This window comes from Rhizophagus irregularis, chromosome 28, assembly GCF_026210795.1.
Source record: "Rhizophagus irregularis chromosome 28, complete sequence".
Classification (NCBI taxonomy): Eukaryota; Fungi; Glomeromycota; class Glomeromycetes; order Glomerales; family Glomeraceae; genus Rhizophagus; species Rhizophagus irregularis.
In genome coordinates, this window is record NC_089456.1 from 1,971,574 (window position 1) to 1,991,895 (window position 20,322).

The following is a 20,322-nucleotide window of genomic DNA, read 5'->3' on the forward strand; positions in this document are numbered from 1 at the left end:
ATTTTTATTGGATTTTAGATCTGTTTAGACGAGAGTATCGACGGCAGCATACTGCGCATGATCGACGTCGATATGAATATAGATTGCGAAGGGAAAGAAGAAGGTCGCGATCTAGGTCTCGATCAAGAAGTAGATCAAGAAGTAGAGATAGAAGACGAGATAGAAGTAGAGATAGAAGACGAGACAGAAGTAGAGATAGAAGACGGGATAGAAGTAGAGATAGGAGAAGAGGTAGAAGCAAGTCCCCACATAGAAGATAAAGATATTAAATTTTAATTTTTATTATATTTTTAATCGTATAATTTATTAGTTTAATATTAAATATTATAAAATAAATATTTACATACAAAAAATCATATTGTCTTTATTCTTATAAATTGTTTAAATGCCGAAACTCTAATTAAATCATATAGAAAGTATTGCCAAAATTCCAAAACAGTTAAGAAGTCGATTTCCTTTGACCAAAATGTTCAAAATACGTTCTGAAGTGACAAAACAGAAAAAATAAAATTCATGAATGAGTACCGTTGTGAAAAACGTGAATAACCCTTCAAGTATTAACTGTACCTTCATGAAAATTAATATCCAAACAGATTATGACCCACTGAAAAACTTTCAATTAATATAAGTAGTCAATTTACTTTGACTAAAATGCTCAAAATACGCTCTGAAGTGACAAAATGGAAAAAATAAAATTCGTGAATGAGTATCGTTGTGAAAAACGTAAATAACCCTTCAAGTATTAACTGTACCTTCATGAAAACTAATATTCAAACAGATTATAACTCGCTAAACAACTTTCAATTAATATAAGAAGTTGATTTACTTTGACTAAAGTGCCTAAAATACGCTCTGAAGTGACAAAACAGAAAAAATAAAATTCGTGTTGTGAAAAACGTGAATACCCTTCAAGTATTAACTGTACCTTCATGAAAATTAATATCCAGGCAGATTATGACCCGCTGGACAACTTTTAATTAATATAAGAAGTCGATTTACTTTGACTAAAGTGCTCAAGATACGCTCTGAAGTGACAAAACAGAAAAAATAAAATTCGTGAATGAGTATCGTTGTAAAAAACGTGAATAGTTCTTCAAGTATTAACTGTACCTTCGTGAAAATTAATATCCAAGTAGATTATCACCTGCTGAACAACATTCAATTAATATAAGAAGTCGATATACTTTGTCTAAAGTGCTCAAAATACGCTCTGAAGTGACAAAACGGAAAAAATAAAATTCGTGAATGAGTACCGTTGTGAAAAACGTGAATAACTCTTCAAGTATTAACTGTACCTTCATGAAAACCAATATTCGAACAGATAATTACTCGCTGAATAACATTCAATTAATATAAGAAGTCGATTTACTTTGACTAAAGTGCCGAAAATACGCTCTAAAGTGATAAAATAGAAAAAATAAAATTCCGTTGTGAAAAACATGAATAACTCTTCAAGTATTAACTGTACCTTAATGAAAATTAATGTCCAAGCAGATTATGACCCGCCAAAAAACTTTCAATTAATATAAGAAGTCGATTTACTTTGACTAAACTGCCCAAAATACGCTCTGAAGAGTAAAAAAAAATTTGTAACTTAGTACTATCATGTAAAAATGTAAATAACTCCAAAAATATTAACTGTGCTTTCATGTAGATTAATATCTTAACAGCTTCAAACTTGCTGAACTACTTTCAATTAAAGAGCAAGATTTACTTTGGCCAAAATGCTCAAACCATAATTTGAAATATGTGTAAACAAACTATAATATTTGTTTATATTTAAATTCTGAGTTATTTAATTTAAATGTGTTTGTGTTTATATTTAAGGAAAAAAAATAATATTTTACTTCTATTTTATTAGGTTTTTGTAAATGAAAAGACAAAAAAATAATCAGCTGAAAAAATAAAAAAATTCTTTGTTAATAACCGTAATACATGATCACATGTTGCAATATTAAAATCGGAAATCCTATATTTAAATTGGTAATACGTATTACATATATGACCGATAGGCCAAATTATATCTCCTGCTATTACAATTGTAAAATAATATTAAAATTATGAATAAATTAAAAGTTTTTCTAATTTGAAAAATGCAAATCTTTCTGAATTACTCAAATTTTCAAATCTGTTTATTATAGTATAATCAATAGTTAATTTTCACTGCAAAATCTCCTAGGAATGGATAAATAAATACATATAAAATTTACTACCCAGTAAGGTTTTTTTGGATGGTTCTAACCTCTACTTATTATTTATTTTATTTATTTTATTTTTTTTATAGAGAGAAATTGTCATAATACATGTATTATTTTAAAATTAACATTTTAAAAATTAAATTGAAAAACTATAATTTATTAATTAACAATAAAATGTTTTTTGTTAAAATTATTTAAAAATTTTTTAAATTATAGCGAAAATGCTACAACAGTAAATAATATTATAATAGCGAAATTGATCAGCAAACAAATGAAAACATGCAAATATTGAATGATGTCTCAATTTAACAGGTATTTTCAGTGGCACAGGAAGAGTTTTTGTGAAAAGTTGGCATTAGAAGTTTTTTTCATTGTCATTGTCATTTTTTTTTTTTTTTTTTTTTTTTTTTTTTTTTTTTTTTTTTTACTGGTTAACGAAAAATTTATTTATTATAAAAAGAAACATTACAGCACGTGTCATTAGTTTGATAACAGTAATAGAATAAATCTACATAACAATAATACAAAACTAAACATCTAGAATATACTAAAAATTACTATATTCCTGATGAACCAGGATAACTAAACAAAAATAAGAAAAAATTAAAAAAAATCAACCCATTTGGGCGAAAATAAAAGAAAATATTTAAAAAATAAAATAAAATAAAATAAAAGAAAAAATTATTTGAATAGTATACTGATTAACACGAACTATAAAATCCAAAGGTTCTATATTAAAATATATATTATTCAAAAGCCCTTCTACCTTTTGATAGACTTTATGATTAATATCTTTTTTAACTATATTTTTATCATAACTATAATGTTTTTTATCTTCTTTAGTAACACCTAAACTTATTTCTTTATCTTTTTGTAAATCACATCTATCAACCCAAATTTTATGTGTAGAATCAAAAACGAAATCTAAAAATTTAACTCCAGTTTCAAATATATGAACTTTAGTCATTTTAATTTCTTGTCGTAAGAAATCAGCTAATAATTTAGGAAATAAGCCTTTAATAATATCCACGAAAGTTAATTTATTATTATTAACTTTAACTTCCCCAAATGATTCGTTTATAAATAAGTCAATTATTTTAGTTTCATCGAAGGTATATATATCGTATTCTTTGATTTTTTCAATTAAACATATAATCGAATAATATATAATATTTCTCATTCTTTTACGATTTGAATAACAACGCCAAACATGTCCAAAAGTTTCTTTTTTACGCTCACAGACCGGACATTTCCAATCCTTATATATATCAAAATTAGTCAATTTTCTTTGTTCTACAGTTGGAATTTCTTCAATTAAATTCTTAATTTTATAACGACGTCGTTTAGTTGTGTGAAAATTAGTTTGTAAAACATTTTCATTTTCCTTTAAGAATTCAAAAGTAATTGCCCATTCTACGCTATCTATTGTATATTTTCGATTTCTTTGAAGATTAAAAAATTTTTCTAAATTTAAAATTTCATTATAATATCGTATGAAACGTCTAATCGGTTTTTCGATAATAATATTATTCCATGTAAGCATATATTCGATTTTATCGAGTTGAAAAAAATTAAAATTAACCGAATATACCCTATTTCTATCTGAATAACGACCTTTAATTTGTTGATCTAAAAAATTGTGATATAAATCATCGTCATGTGCTTTGATTTTAGTAATTTTTGGTATAATTATTTCATTTAAGTCTATAAATTGTCGAATTAATGCCCAAATATAAATGTTATTTTGTGTTTTTAGTAATTTACGTGTATTATAAATTTCAGTTTTGCATATAATATCATTAAAATAATTAAAAATAAATTCATTATCTGTAATTATCTCAACATTACTAATATTATGAACAATAATCAATGCGATTATAAAACTTGTCACTTCTGCTTTACTTGGAGAAATCCAATGTTCAATGTTAACGTAAAATTCATCAATTAATTTATGGTCTTTATCGTAAAAATGTAAACCAGCTATACCATCAATATTCTCTGTTCCATTATTTATAACAGAACCATCTATATATACAAAAATTTGTTCTCCCAATTGTTGGATTAATTTGTAGTTGATGACGTTTAACTTTTCGATCGTTAAGTTCTTATTAAATTTTTCTTTTTTAACATATTTTTCTATACAATTATGCGTTGATTTTTGCATATTAGATTCAAAAATATTTAATCTAATATCATCTTGTTTAAAAAGCATTGGTTCTATAATAAAATTATGTTCATGCCATATATTTGACTCAATATGTGATTGAATAATATCTGGTACTATATATGAATCAGTTTCATGTATTATCATTGCATGTGAATGTAAATAATTTTCAAGAAAATAAACATCTTCTATTCTCAATTTAACTAAACAATTACTTTGCTTATGTATTCTTTCAAGGGGACCAAGGGTGCTTGTTTCATCCAAAAAACATCCTAAACATTTTTTTAAACCCATAAATAAGTCATCTGGATTATTAACCGTTATATAATGTTCCAATACTATATCGTTAGATCCCAAATTGTAATTTTTACCATAAACTAAAATTATATCATTATGTAACTTCTTTTTTCCAAAAATAAAACCATTATTTATAGGTTCTGAGTCTAAATTCATTTTAGTTAAAATTGTTCCTTTTAAATTATGAGCAAAACTAGTGCCTATTTTATTCGTAGCTTCAATAGAAATTCGTCTCTTTATAACTTCATTGTTATCTAAAATACAATCTTCTATAATTTTCCAACTTTTTTCAATTAAAGATCTATTTGGACTAAAAAATTTTTTAAATCGTTTTCCCAAAATTTCTTTTAACGTTAATAAATTTTTTCCATCTAACGTTAAAATTTGATCTGCAAACATAATATTGAGTTTTTTTATTGATCTTAAATTTTTGAAATAAATTTCTTCAGGTAAAATATCTTTAATTAAAATATTCCCTCCAATTATTTCCATTTTATCTATCGTATCGTTAATAGCAATGCTAAAATTTTGAGTCTTTAACATTTTGATACACTCTAATATATAATGATTTTTTAATTGCGTCGTGAAAATTTTCTTATATCTAATAATATCTTTTTCTTGTAATGAATAAATAGGATTATCGTTTAAAAATAACAATTGTTGAAGATTATATAAACGAATTTTTGTGATCATTCCCAATTCATTTTTATCATTAATTTGCAAGATAAAATTAGTCGTTTTTGCTTGTAATTGATTATCCTCAATATTTTTAACATTAAACATTTCTTTTAAGTGAACTATTGAATTCGGTGTAGTTTTCATAAATTTTAACTTATGTTTAAATAAAATACGAAATTTAGCCATAATTTTGTTACATTCATATTCTGATAAAATAATTAGTTGTGCCCTATACTCAATTCTTGGAATGATTAAGACATTAAAGATAAAAGCCATTTGTTTATCTGTTAATTTTTTTCGTAAGATCATTGAATCGCAGCAATTATTAATTTCATTTTTAATTTGATCAATCACATGATTTCTTCGATTAAAAGCGTTGAACCACACTCCTAGTAATCTAATTGATCCTTTTTTACTAGTAGGTTTAATATTAACTATCGATTTTCCAAAACTCAAAGATAATGATTCTGGGATATATTTTTTTCTTAATAATAATTCTGATTTATCCTTATTGATTTTTATATCATTAAGATTATAAAAAGTGTCAGCAATTGATAAAATTTTTTCTAAATTTTCCTGGTTTCCAGCCATGAAATTTGTATCATCCATATACGCTAAACCTGGAAAGTTAAAATTAATCTTTTCTTCGACATTATCATAAATATTATTAACTTTAAAACCATCTATATCGTAACCTAGATTTGAATTCTTAATTTTTGTCAATAAAGGATCGTAGTAAATAATCCACAAGAGCGGTGAAATTATCTCCCCTTGATCAATCCCGCATTGCATATTAAAGGCGTCTGTTAAACCATAAGGTGTAAAAACTTTGTTTTTCCGTCCAAATGATAGACCTGTTAATAAATTAATTAATTCTACTGGAAATTTAATTCTTTTCATTGCTTTTTCAAGCATAAAAACATTAATCCGATCATAAGCCTTTGACATGTCAAGAGCAAGAATCCATAATTCTTTATCACGTTCGTTACTATGTTGAATTATCTCATTAATTATTCGTAATGGTTCAAAAGTTGAATTTAGGGGCAAGCCCGCGTATTGGTATCCTTGTAAAATTTGATGTTCTACCATTATCTTCGAGATACGTTTTGTAATTATTTTCATCATAACTTTTCTAGCTGTTTCCAATAACGTGATTGGCCTAGTATTATTTAATCTATACCCCCAAGGTTTCGGCTTTGGGATCGGATATATATTTGCTAGTTTCCAGTCTTCAGGCATTATTTGATTACGTAAAACATCATTTATAATATCTCTTAATAAATGATTAAATTCTGACGGAGCCTTTTTAATTTCATCATATGCAATTCCTGTTGGCCCCACTGCTTTTTTAATTGGTAAATCTTTGATTACGATATCCCATTCATCATCGGTTATTGGTTCAAGACAATTATTATAAATTAATTCATTAATTGATCTTATAGGTTCATATTCATCAGACCACTCTTGTAAATCATCTATTGTACGATTTTTCGACCCTGCTGCATTTTGAAAATGATCTTTAGTTATGTCTTTGATTTTATTTTCATCAGTAACTAAAATACTGTTTCCATCTTCGTCATCAATTAAAACTCTATCTATAAAAATTTTTTTCATTTCATTTTCAGTAATATTATCAATCATTCTTCGTTGATTATCTGCCAAATCTGCACAACGTTTATCTATGGCTTCTTTAATTTTATCATTTTTTAGATTAAACATTTCCAATGAAAATTTTGAAAATAAAGTATCGTATATCTCATTTAATTCCTTAACATATTGACCTATTAAAAATCGACTTAATCTATGTTGTAATAAGAGATATGTTGAATTCACTTCATCTATTGAATGTCTTTTAACTAAATGTTTTAAATAATTATTGTAGTATTTCCAATTTAGAGCGAGTTTTTCAAAACTCAATTTCTTTTTAAATTTTCTTCTTAAATATACAATATATCGTAAATCTTTATATAATTGTGTATGTTGAAATGTTTTGTCACGGTCAACATTAACTATAATTTCTTTAGATCGAATATGTTGTTGTTTAATTTTCAATAAATTATTTTTAAAAAACGACCACTTTTCTTCAATCGAACCATTTAAATTAAAAGAAGTAGCAACCTTTTTTAAGTCATCTTGAAAATTTAAAAGATCTTTTTCTTCAGTATTATCAAAATCAAAAATATATCTAATTAAATTTACATTAGTCGTATTCATTTTTTTTGTCTGTAAAATCGGATAGATCAAATCTTCATTAATAAAATCAAAAGTTAATAAGGCATGATCCGTTTTAATTATATCTCTTATATTAATAATTTTTGCCTTCGATGTTTTCGTAAAAAGATTTTCTGATATCCATATATAATCAATTCTTGATTTGAAACGACCAAAGTAAGTCATTATATCTTTTGTATTGTCCATGTCATAAGTTTCCTTATGAACATCCCATAAATTAAGATTTTCTAATTTCTGAAAAATTTTCAACATTTTTGGCACAGATTGTTTATTATCAAGTCGTTTTTTAAACTTTCTATATTGTAAATTAAAATCACCACAACAAATGATTTCCATTTTTTTAGATTTAGCTATTTTAATATGATTAATCACATGTGTATTCATATTAATTTTGTTGTTTATATCTACACCCGTACGATGATTAGCTAAATTATAAAATAATATTAAGCGTAATTTTTTATTATTTTTAAAGGAAAAGTCCACTATTAATATTCGTCCATTAATTTTTTCTATATTGAATATATGTTTTTCTAAATTATTTCGTATTATAAGCATAACTCCTTTTCCAATAGCATTTTTATTATCATTATGTGAAATAATTTTGTATCCAGCTTTATCTGCATTGAAAAAATTAATTTCTTTATCAGCTTTTTGTGTTTCTGTAATGCCCATTATATCGACACCATTTTTTCTTATATAGTCAAAAATATTGTTCAATTTATATTCTGTTAAGGTACATATATTAAGCACCGCTATTTTTGTAAAATATTTCTGATTATCGTGCTCGTTAAACATATCTATGTTATTGTTAATTTGATTTGGAATTGTATTATCTTCCATTAAGTTTGTTTTTTTCTTCTTTTTCTTTTTTCTTTTATAATTAATTAAATGTGGGGGTGGATTGTTAGAATAATTATTAATTAAATTATTATTATTGGGTTGTACAATCATTAAGATTTAAAAAGTGGATTCGAACTGGTTGGCTGAATTGCTAGTACCCCCAATACTTGCAATTTTAGTTGTAGTAGAATCATTTTGTTCTTTATCGGAAAGTTGTCCAGTAAGTTTTGTGATCATATTGAACATATTATTTAATAAACTATCTTGTTTTTCTACTCTTGATTCTAAGTTAAGCACTAAGTTGTTGTCATCATTTTCACTTGAAGATGAGTCAGGTTTGGCACGCTTATTATTATCGTTAACAATTGGTAATTTGTCAGCCTTTTGTTGGAGACCTTTACGATTATTATTATTTTTAAAGGTTTCTTTAATTGAATTAATTTCTTTTCTAACTATATCATTTTCTTTTCTAAATTCGGTAATCATTGCATTTAAAGTAGTAAGTTGTTTTTTGATCTCTGATAAATCATTTTGTGAAGATGTATGTGTGTTGTTATTTGGCTCATGCATAGAGCCTCCTTTCCTAGTACCGCCTTGAATTGGGTTGTGGTTGTTGTCACTTATATCTTCTTCGTCACCCCAAGCTTGCATTTCTTCTTCACTAAAGGTATAAGTATTGTTATTACGTTGTCGGTTGATAATATTATTTTGATTCCAATGTCGTTGTCGATTATTAGGATATCTATTTCCCTTAGTAGCATCGGCGTATGAATTGAATTTAGATTTATTACGATTTTTAAACTGTTGGAGCAGTTGATTACGATTTAATTTATTTGAACGTTGTCGTAATTCCGTTTGACATTCCTTCGCTACATGTCCCGTATATCCGCATCTATGACAAGATTTGGAATCTAACGGGGACCATTCTAGTTGTTGACCTTCATATTCATATACATTATTGGTTGCAATACTAAAATCTTCATCATTTCGAAAATATACAAAAGCATATTTCATAGGTTTATATGTCACGGGGTTGCGTGGAATAAAGATAGACGCAGCGCTGGTTTCAGTAACCAATGGTTGTAAATCACGTGCACAAGTATTGAACGGTAAACCATTGATTTTTGCTGCAAATTGGAACCTTTCAGATTTTTTATCTTCAGATAGCAAAACAGGTACCACTGAGAGACATTCTTTAAACGCCCATACACTCCATTGAGCATAAAAAGGTTGTACGCTAAGTTCGTCTTTGTAGGTTATAAAAGCTTGTCTGTATATACCTTTAAGTCGTGTAGTAATGCCATCTTCTTCTAATTCTCCATATCGACTAAAAACAGCCTTTAAATTATAATTTTCCATATATAACGGTATATTGAATACCTTGATAGTACGGCTTTCACGACTTTGAAAAAGTTGTTTTCGTTTTTCTTGTAAATTATCTACTTTCTTAAAGGAGTAAACGACATTATTTTCATCGCCATCGGTTGCACTAGGCATTTTAAAAGTCATATTACATAAGCTATTTAAATCGACTTCAGTGTTGACTTTAATACTAATCACGTGACAGTATTTTTGTTCTTGACTGGTATCATCAGTCATTTTAATTGGTTTCTTTTCTTCAAAAGTGGTAACGACGTCAATTTTTGATTTGATAATTTTAACAATATAATGACAAAATTGTGTACTTTTGGGCGCCTCCGGAATCGTACAAGTTGCTTTCCATGTGTTATGTTTAGATAAGACGATTGGTGAAAATTCGGCGTCAGCCATTTCTTTTTCAGGCAATTGATTATCGGCAGATGGATCAACAAAATGTGAGTCATCCTGCATCGACTGATCATCTTGATCTTGTGTGTTGATCTTTCGTAGTACATCTGAATGATCTTCATTAGCTTTTCCTTTGTTCGCAGTTGGTGTTGCAGAGGTTGATTGTGTCACAATAGGATCAACATTTTTCGGGGTCTCGGCAGGTTTGGTTTTCTTTTTTTGCTGCGTATTTTGTGGATTATAAGCAACGAAAGGGTCAAGTTCTTGTCGTTTGAAAGTCGCTTGTTGTTTTCTATTATATGGTAACCTTGCAGAAGCCGCTGCTTGGTGTTGTTGTTTTTTCTTCTTCTTGTTTTCTTGACGTAAGGTAGCTTTAGACTTAACTGTAGTAAACTCCTCGTCATTAGGAGTGAAAGTAAAATTATTCGAAGTATCTTGCGCAGTAGAAGTTGTACCAACAACTCCTTCCATAGTTTCTCCCTGCTCCTGGTTGTCTATACCCTTCTGGGCCGCACTACGAGTAGTCCTAGCTGAGGTGGACATACCATTATATTTAATGAAATAAAATAATTATGATAATATCGAAAAGAATTTTTCTAAGTTTTTCTTTGTAAAAAAACGAAATGAAGGAACGGGAGAGAGTTTTTTTTCTCATTGTCATTGTCATTTACATAAAGTTATATAAGATTAATTTGAGAGTTTTTTACCAAAAAGGAAATTTTTTTATAAAAAGAGAAATGATTTTCAATTTCGAGGCAATTCAGCAGGTGTTTTAATAACAAATTGAGAAATGATTTCCATAGAAAATCTCGTGACAAAATTTATAATAAATTTAAAAATAAATGATCAACAAATGATCAACAAAATTGTTACTAGTTTTATAAAAAACGCCCAATAATATCTTTTTATTGTTTTAATATATATAAAATATACAAACTCTTTCTTACAAATTGTTAAAAACGCTTAAAATCCGCAGTAAATATCTAACAATTTATAGAAAATGTCTGGAAACGCTAAACAAGGTGGTAGAGGTGGTAGACAAACACGTAGCTCAAGCCGTAATTCCCAAGCAGGTGGAAGTAGGCCAACTAGTCCTGAAAACCAGTTCACCTTCAGTGCACCGAAGGAAACTGCTACTCATCAAGAGAGTATTTGGAAAACTTATCAAAAGAAGCCGCAACCAACTTCTGATAAAAAGATGACAGAAGCCATGGAAGCTGAACGTGCTATGGATATGGAAAAAAGTATTGTTCAAGATACTTATGGCCCAAACTCCAAATCTTCTTCTGGTAATGACAAAGGGAAAGCTACTGATAAGTCCAAGGTGGTCGCGAAAGAATTGTCACGTGACCCTCCCTTACCTCCGCAGAATATTGTAAACAACGTGAATGGAACCAATAAGGTTCCGACTCTTAACAAAGAAATTCCTTCAACTCCTCATAAGGATCAACAACAATCTGTTGTTTTGCCTAATCAGGATAAGATTAATCTGCAAGCCGATCAAGGGTCCCAGCCCATGGATGTTGATCCTAGTAATTCAAATAAAGACCCATCGATCATTACTATTGAAAAGGTTAAGGAGCACATTGCAATCGTCCCTTATGGTGAACTTCTTGGGGGAAAAACTACTAAACTTACTAAAATTAAAAAGGCTTTGAAGACGTATAATATTCAATACAACACACAATTACCTATCGTTCAAATTGGTAAACAAGGGGCAAAGGTATCATTTTTGGATAAAGAAAAATTTGACCAATTTCTTAAAATGGAAATTGTTATTCAGGAGCAAAAAGAAGGTGATTCGGGTGTAGTGTTTAATGTGAAACTTCAACCTACCCCATTGAAGTCTGAGAAGGTGCCTACTACAAATGATAAGAATAGTGATATGTCACAAAATTCCAATAGTCGTACAATTCAAGTAATCGACATTCCTGCGTATAGGCAGGTACGCAAAATTCGTGAGTCCTTTGAAGATCTTGGTGAAATTGAGAAAATTTATACACGAGGTGCTGGTCTTTACCAAGTTGCTTTCATTACGTATAAAGATGCGAATTCTATTGATTATTTCAATGAACAATGGAGCTATCATATTAATAAAGACATAGTTAGAGTTTTACCCCTGTTATTGAGCAAGGAGGAATGCGAGAAAAGGAAGCAATTCTCGTTAAGATTATCAGGTTTACATTATCAAACTAGTGGTTATGATCTTAAGGAAGTTATGACACAATGTAAAGGGAAAACTTGTTTCATCCCAGCTGTTATGATTCGTGGTAAATATCAAAGGTGTCGATATGCTTACATTCATTTTTCTTCACAAGATGATTTGGTGGCAGCTAGACAAATGAAAATTGAATTCAAAAAGGGTAACGCAGGTACTCGACAATTATACTGGAGTAAAGAGGAAGATCACATTTGTAATATTTGCGGTAATCCCACTCATATGGCCAAAGACTGTACCAACAAAGATATTAACAAATCTCAATCTAAACGTTTTGTTAGTGGCGCTGATAATTGGAAAAATTTGAAAAAGTCGTATGCGGATGTGGCTAAATCTAAACAAAAGCACAGAAATAGTTCTAAATCTAATAATAATATTCCATCTGGATCACGTGATCTAGGAAAAGCTCGCAGCAATCATGATAATGATGATGACGATAGTGAAGATTTCAATAATCATCCGATGTTTTTAAAATTCAAGGAACAAATTATTAGCACTATAAGAAAGGTGGAAGACAAAATGCTTAAAATGGAATCACTCATTGGTGACACTGGCAAGCAAATTAGTGAAGTTGTTACTGCACAACAAGCGCTTAAATGTGATAAAGCGCATCCGGTCCCAACTAGTACGAAAAAGAAAAATCAACAATCTGTTTCTGGTGCAGAAGTTAAAGCAGCGAAAAAATGCTGTAAAAGTGACTCTGAATCAAGTGAAGATGAAGATGAACTAGCAAATAAATCCGTTCTTCAATCACAACAATTTCAGAAATCTGATCAAAATATCCAAAGCATTGTTGCACAACAAAAACAAATACAAGAAAACCACAAGGAAACTAAATCCTTACTTTCATCACTTTACAACATGTTAGCTGGCGGCCCTTCAGCTTCATCATTATTGGGGGATAATGATGAAGTTTTTGATGATTCTGTCGTATAATTATTTTTAATGATGAACAATAATATAATATCTCCCTCTAGTTCGACTTCTCAACAACAAAAAAATTTCCCCCAAATAGAAAATAACAATCCATTAATTACTAAAAATTTTTTAAAAAATTCTTCAATAACAAAAATAGTTACTACGAATATTCGTACCCTTAGTAAAGACAAATTAATTTTCACGTTAGATGCGATGAAAAACAATGATATTGACATATATGGATTAGCCGAGACTAATCTTTCTTATAGACAATCGAAAATATGGCAACAACAATTTGGTTTCCATGGTTATTTTGATTATTCACAACAAGGGGGTAAAGGTCAAGGTGTAGGAATTATCGTTAGCAATAAATACGATATTTTTGTTCATAAAGTGGTTGGTCATAAAGGCCGTGTTATATATCTAGACTTAAATTTTAGTCAAAAGAAAAATGTTAGGTTAATTCAGGTGTACATTAACGCTAATAAAAAAGAAAGACCACAAATTGAGGAGCTATATCAATATATCGAAAATACTATCGATGATGCGAAAAACAAGAATATGGAAATAATCATTATGGGTGATTTCAATATTAATTATAGAAAATATTTGATGGCATTTGTTAATAATAGATGGTATTTCAAATTGTTCAAAATGCTAGAAAACAGACACCTCTTAGATACAATTCCAATATTTAACGAAGATGACGAAAATATATATACTTATATTCCGCCTAATGATTCTAATGAAAAATCAAGAATAGATTATATTTGGGCTTCATTACCAATACTTGGCCAAAGTTTGAATAGTACTGTAATAGAAAATGATCATTTTACAACTGATCATAATACTGTCACTTTATCGCTTGATACACAATTATTTATAGGAAAAACATTACCTAAGATTAACAAAAGTAAAAAGAAAATAACTCGTACTGTGTTTTTATATGATGAAATGGATCAGGAAGATGATGAATTTACATGGGATAATTTCCGTGCTGGTTTGGATCATGAAATCGAAAGACTCAAACTAAAGGATCGATTGATTACGAAAAGAAAACATGTTGATCATGTGTGGGATTCTCTTAGACAACTTATCATGAAATCTGCTAATGAAAATATAAAAAACAAAAAAGTTATAAAACAGAAAATCAAATGTGCTCCTGAGAAAAAGTTGTCCGTTTACTTTGACTTAAGATATATTATTAATCGTATTCAAGAAATCCGCTCATGTATCACAGGATTAAGAAACTATCCAAATCAGGAAACGATCGACAAATGGATTAATTATCAAAACACGATAATTAAACTAAAAGACAAGTACGAGTTAGTTACTTCTGATACTAGTTTTAATTTCTTAAATAATGATCAGTTCCATAGTTATCTTGACGAACTTAATGAAATTAGAAAACAATTGAGAATTATTTTTAAACTTGAACTTAACATTATGGAACAAGAACAAATTATCTCTAACATCAAAAAGCGATGTGATAATTATAAAGATGATCAAGGGAGAATGATTCAATCTATTACAGAAAAAGAAATGGTTTCTATTTCAATTGAAAAAATTTATAAGAAAGATCATAATGGTAATGAAGTTTTAATTACAGATGAGAATCAGGTGATGGAAGAAACAAATCGTCATTTTCAAACAGTAGCGGGCTCTGTTAATAGAAAGAAACCAACACAAGGCAGATGGAAAGAACAATATAAACCACAGCCTCATATTAATGAAAATATATATTCTAGTATTATGGATGCTCCATCTTATGATGAATGGTTAGATATTATTCGACAACTATCTAATGGAAAAGCGACAGGACCTTCAGGCGTGTCGAATGAAATGTTGAAACATCTAAGTGATGATTGTAATCATATTTTATATTATTTAATTTGTAAGATTATAGAATTGGGATATTTACCAAAACAATGGAAAGAAGCGACGGTCTTTCCTATTGCTAAACCTAAACCCTTTAATTGTGAATTATCAAACTCTCGCCCTATTACTCTTTTAGAAACCACTCGAAAAGCACTCATTTCTTTGCTAAATCGTCGTTTAGCAATTATTTTGAAAGATAATAACGTATTAAAGGCAAACCAATTCGCGGGTCTGCCTAAACAATCAACATTTGAACCGATAAGGATTATGAATGAAGTTATTCAAGATTCAATCGATAATAATAATGAATTATGGATACTCTCTCAGGATATGGGAAAGGCCTATGATCGTGTGAACATCTTTCAACTCAAAAAAGCGATGGATAGAATTAAAATTCCTAACGATTTTTCATCCCTCATTTTAGAACTTTTTAAAGATAGAAAAAATCAAGTAATCACTGCGTATGGAAAAACTACACCTTATGATGTTCTTACAGGAATCGATCAAGGAGAAGTTATTTCACCGTTGCTTTGGTGTATTTATTACGATCCTCTTTTAGCAGAAATTGATAAACAACAATTGGGATATAATATTTCTTGTATATCAAAATCAGTTGTTCAAGAAGAAGGTGTTCTTAATCAACAAAATGTTTCCATTATGGCGTATATGGATGATACTCAATGGATTACTGATGAAAAATCAAAATTGGAAAAAATGTTATACATCGCTGATACATTTTATCGTCTTAACGATATTCAAATTAACAAAGAAAAGTCTGAGCTTATGATGCGGTCTACAACTGAGAAGCGTAAATATTCTCATAATTACAATGATAAAATTTCAATCAAGTTTGGTCGTGAAGAAATTAATATTAAAGCCAAACATCCACACGAACCTATGCGTATCCTGGGAGTATATTTCAATATTGAACATGATGGCAATTATTTGATGTTCAAGATTAAAAATGAAATAGACCATTTAGTTAATCTTATGTATAAAAAGAAGATTACTGATAAACATATTTTATATATATTTAATAGAATTATCATCCCTCGAGTTGAATACTGGTCACAAGTTATGGCTTTATCAAAAACACAAACAGAATCTTTAATTATTCCTTTTAGAAGGATGTTTAAAAACAAACTAAAATTCGCTCGTTCAGCGCCTAACGCTATACTCGATAATCCTTATATATATGGATATAGAGATTTTTACGACAATCAACTTCAAGCCAAAATTACGGATTTTTGTATTCAACTTAACGACAATGGTCTCTTAGGAAAAGTTACTGAAATTTGTTTAAAATCCTTACAGGATCAATTATGGACATCGCGCCCATTAATAGAAAAACTTCCTTATAATCGTGTTTCGCACACACGAAAAAATAATTATATTCTTAATATGCTTTTATTATGCTATGATAATAATATTTCGTTAGAATATTTAGATGATAATATTTTTCCATCAATTAAAGGAGGTAAAATTCCTTTGGAAGACGTGGTAGATAATGCATATTATTCTAAACATAGGAAGAGACTTCGTGAAAAGAATATCTTATTTTTAGATCAAATTATTTCAGGTGATAAATTTCGTTTATTGTTATGGAAAGAAATACTTATTAAGGCTTATATTCCTATTTTTTCACAACGGAAAGAAACTAAATGGTATTCAGATATTAGAAATTTAATTACTTCAGATGGTGTTCATTTGAATCATAATATAACACAATTATTTGGCGCTCGTGTTGATAATGTGGAAGAGACTCGATCATATGATATTACTAAAAAAAATAGATCTTTAGTTGCATGTTATAATTCACAATTTAACTCTGTAGTCATTGGAAAGATTCAAGGAATAGATGAAACAAAACGACCTGTTATTAAACATTTTCATATTGATATGTCTCGATGTACCGATACACATACTTATATATATCAATGTATGGAATATGGATGTGCTGCTAATGCATCATTATCAACTCGATCACCTTGTACGTTTTCTGCTGACTGGGAATGTTTAGTACCATTATTAACAGATTCTCAATTTGCACCTAGTCAACTTACAAACTTAATAGAATTTAATATTTTTGACATTTTTGATTTTGCAAAAAAGAAATATGATATTATAAATCAAGCGTTAATGCAAAATCACGTGATTTCTCCTTCTTCACAATTACAAGATAATATAATTTTAGATTTATTAGATTCTTCAACTTCAAGAAATGACTTGTTAACTATACAACGAACATTAGCTCCTTTTGACAATAACAATTATTATATTTTTGAATTTTACACTGATGGATCTTTAATCGAATTAGGTACTGAGCAATGTAGTATCAGTTGCGCCTTCGCTCAGATTAGTGATTTGTTTGATATACCTCATGTCGAATTTTATTCTACTATTGATAAATGGCCTTCTGCATATAGAGGAGAATTGTTAGCTGTTCTTTTAGCATTAAGCGTTGTTCCAAAAAATAGTAAAGTTAGAATTAACACAGACTCGCTTAACGTGATTACTCAATTTGAAAAATTGAAGAAGTCAAGATTTTCTCAAACCTCACGTGAATACTTTAAGGCTAATAATAATTTCTTATGGGCTATTTTATGTAGAATCATATTAACATTGAACTTGCATGTGGAAATGTTTAAGGTTGTTGCTCATGGTGATGATATGGGTAATAATTATGTAGATAATTTGGTGAAAATTGCACATACTGATCAAGATCACTATATAGTTTTACGACAGAACGCTTGTATGATGAAAGTTCTTCCTTGTTGGAATGGAATTATTATTGAAAATAAGCTGCGCTCATTTTTGAAAAATATATGCAACTACAAAGGTTTAGAAAATTTTATTAATTTGAATAGAAATTCTAAATATCGCACGCTAGAAGTCGACTGGACATCCACATTTAGTTGTTTAAATTGTGACATAAATAACAATGAAACTTCTGTTTCTTCTTCTAAAACAAAAGCTCAAAAAGTTCACTTGTTAATTGAAGAAATTCCTACAATTGAACAGATGAAGAAATCATTGTTTGACTTATATGATGGTTGGATGTGCCCTATATGTGGTCTACAAGACGAAACCTTTAATCATGTCTGGACGTGTAGTGGTCATTATGATATTATTAACAACATTCGAGATAAGACTATTAATCATCTCTTAACTTGGATATTAGAATATAATGATAATATACAAGATTTTAATGCTCTTATGGCACTTGATATATGGGATATATCTTATGATCCTAACGTGTTTACTTTTATTGACTTGATTAAAGGTATTATACCTATGTCGCTTTCAGAATTATTGAATTCCTGGACTACAAAGAAAAATGTTGTTGATGTTTTGGTTCAAATGAGACAGTTTATTTTTAATGCTATATTCGAAGAAGTTTGGATTCCAAGGTGTTCGCATTTGAAGGAATTTGAACATTCTATAGGATTAACTAAAAAGAAAAAATTAGAATTCAAAAGCGTTCGTTCATTACCTAGTAATAATAGTAGTTATACTAATAATATTCATTATGATTCTTTAGATAGTGTTAGGAATTACATTTATTTTGGTAAAAATATAATAGAATTTTATACTAATCTTACTTCGTAGCGCCATCGTAGATTTTAGTAGTTTGATTTATATAATTTTATAGGGTCAATTTTACTTTCTTCTGCAGGGCGGGCTTCAACTTACCAAGTTTCGGCTAGTGTATGGGAGGTAGTGGGTTAATTAAAGAAATGGTTTTTAGGTGTAGTTGGTTATATCTTTAATAGTTTCGTATTTAATTGCCCCACCGTCGAAGTAGATTCTTCTGATAGTTTAGTTCATTTTTTTATTTTACTTCTTCATTTCTGATATGTTTATAAAATTTGTATTCGCTAACTATTACTGTTCAATAAAAATAAAAATAAAAATATATATAAAATATACATAAAATGTCGAACGAAGAGTTAACAAAAGAACAGTTGTTCATAAAACCTTATTTGTTAGGCTACTATAGGAGTTTCGTCGGACTGGAGTTAGAATATTTGAGAGACTTTTACAAAGCTGAAGAAAAGAAAGAACATATTAGTTTAGCAGAATACGAAAGTTTAACCTAGAAGACAAAATTTCTTTATATAAACCAGGTGCTTTTTCCAAGGCCTACATTTCTAATAGATGTGAAGAAAAGAGGATGAGACATGCCAATATTTTTTTCGCCTCTATCTTTACTATCAAGGCTATGTAATGAATGTTCTTGAGAAAGTATTTCGTGAAAATTTCTTGAAAGACGCAGCAAACAATAACCAATGGGCAACTTTTTGAGAGATAGCAAATTACGAATTAGATGCTTGGAAAGAAAAACACAATAAGTTAGAAGAAAGTGTTAAAGTTTTAAAAGAGGAAAAAAAGTTTGCAGATGAACAAATAATATCTTTAGAAAAAGAAAAAAAGATAGCAGATAAACAAATAATATCGCTGGAAAAAAATATAAAGAAAGCAGAAGAACAAATAATATCTCTAGAAAATGGTGTAAGAAAATTTAAAGATCTGGAGAAGAATAAAAGTAAGACAAAAAGCCATGATTGGTGACAAAAATCCAAAAAGACGACACAAGAAATCAATAAAGGGAAGATCACTGAAATTTCGGTTCAAACAACTTCCAATGATAATTTATTTGGATAAACATTTTGCTGAACAATCACGTGACTTAAAGTTTTACAATTTTTCTGCTTATTGGAAAGACAACGAAATATATAAGATGTTGAAAAAAGTTGTATACATAGAAAGGCTTGAAGTCAAATGGAATTATAAATACAGAACAGTTCGAGCTAGGATCCACTTAACAAAAGAAATGGTAGAAATATTTCAAAAAGGAGGAAATATAGCGCTAACAAAAAATGAACGAATATATTTTTTATGATGTTTGACGCGAAGTTAAATGCAACAGCGATAAAAAGAAGATATGAATGGTAAGCATATAGAAAGTTAGATAAAGATGAATTGGAGAAAAAAGAACACGAGATAATTAAGAATTATAATACAACTTTCAGTGGACATTTTGCCAAAGTCATCAAAATTAGCAAAATAAAATATTATTTGATATATTTAACAACGAGAGTGACTTATTAAAGGCAATTTATAAATCCACA

General features: G+C 28.7%; 2 protein-coding genes across 2 annotated transcripts; one reads left to right on the top strand and one right to left on the bottom strand.

The window, feature by feature from the left end:
• Positions 1-8,526: 8,526 nt before the first annotated feature.
• Positions 8,527-10,719, bottom strand: OCT59_019069 (uncharacterized protein; the record flags this gene model as incomplete). Its single annotated transcript, XM_066135784.1, has 1 exon — positions 8,527-10,719. The coding sequence occupies one exon, from the start codon at positions 10,717-10,719 to the stop codon at positions 8,527-8,529; it is 2,193 nt and encodes a 730-aa protein (XP_066005041.1).
• Positions 10,720-11,176: 457 nt separating this feature from the next.
• Positions 11,177-12,270, top strand: OCT59_019070 (uncharacterized protein; the record flags this gene model as incomplete). Its single annotated transcript, XM_066135785.1, has 2 exons — positions 11,177-12,121; positions 12,259-12,270. 2 exons carry the CDS (start codon positions 11,177-11,179, stop codon positions 12,268-12,270), a joined length of 957 nt encoding a protein of 318 aa, XP_066005042.1.
• Positions 12,271-20,322: the final 8,052 nt, after the last annotated feature.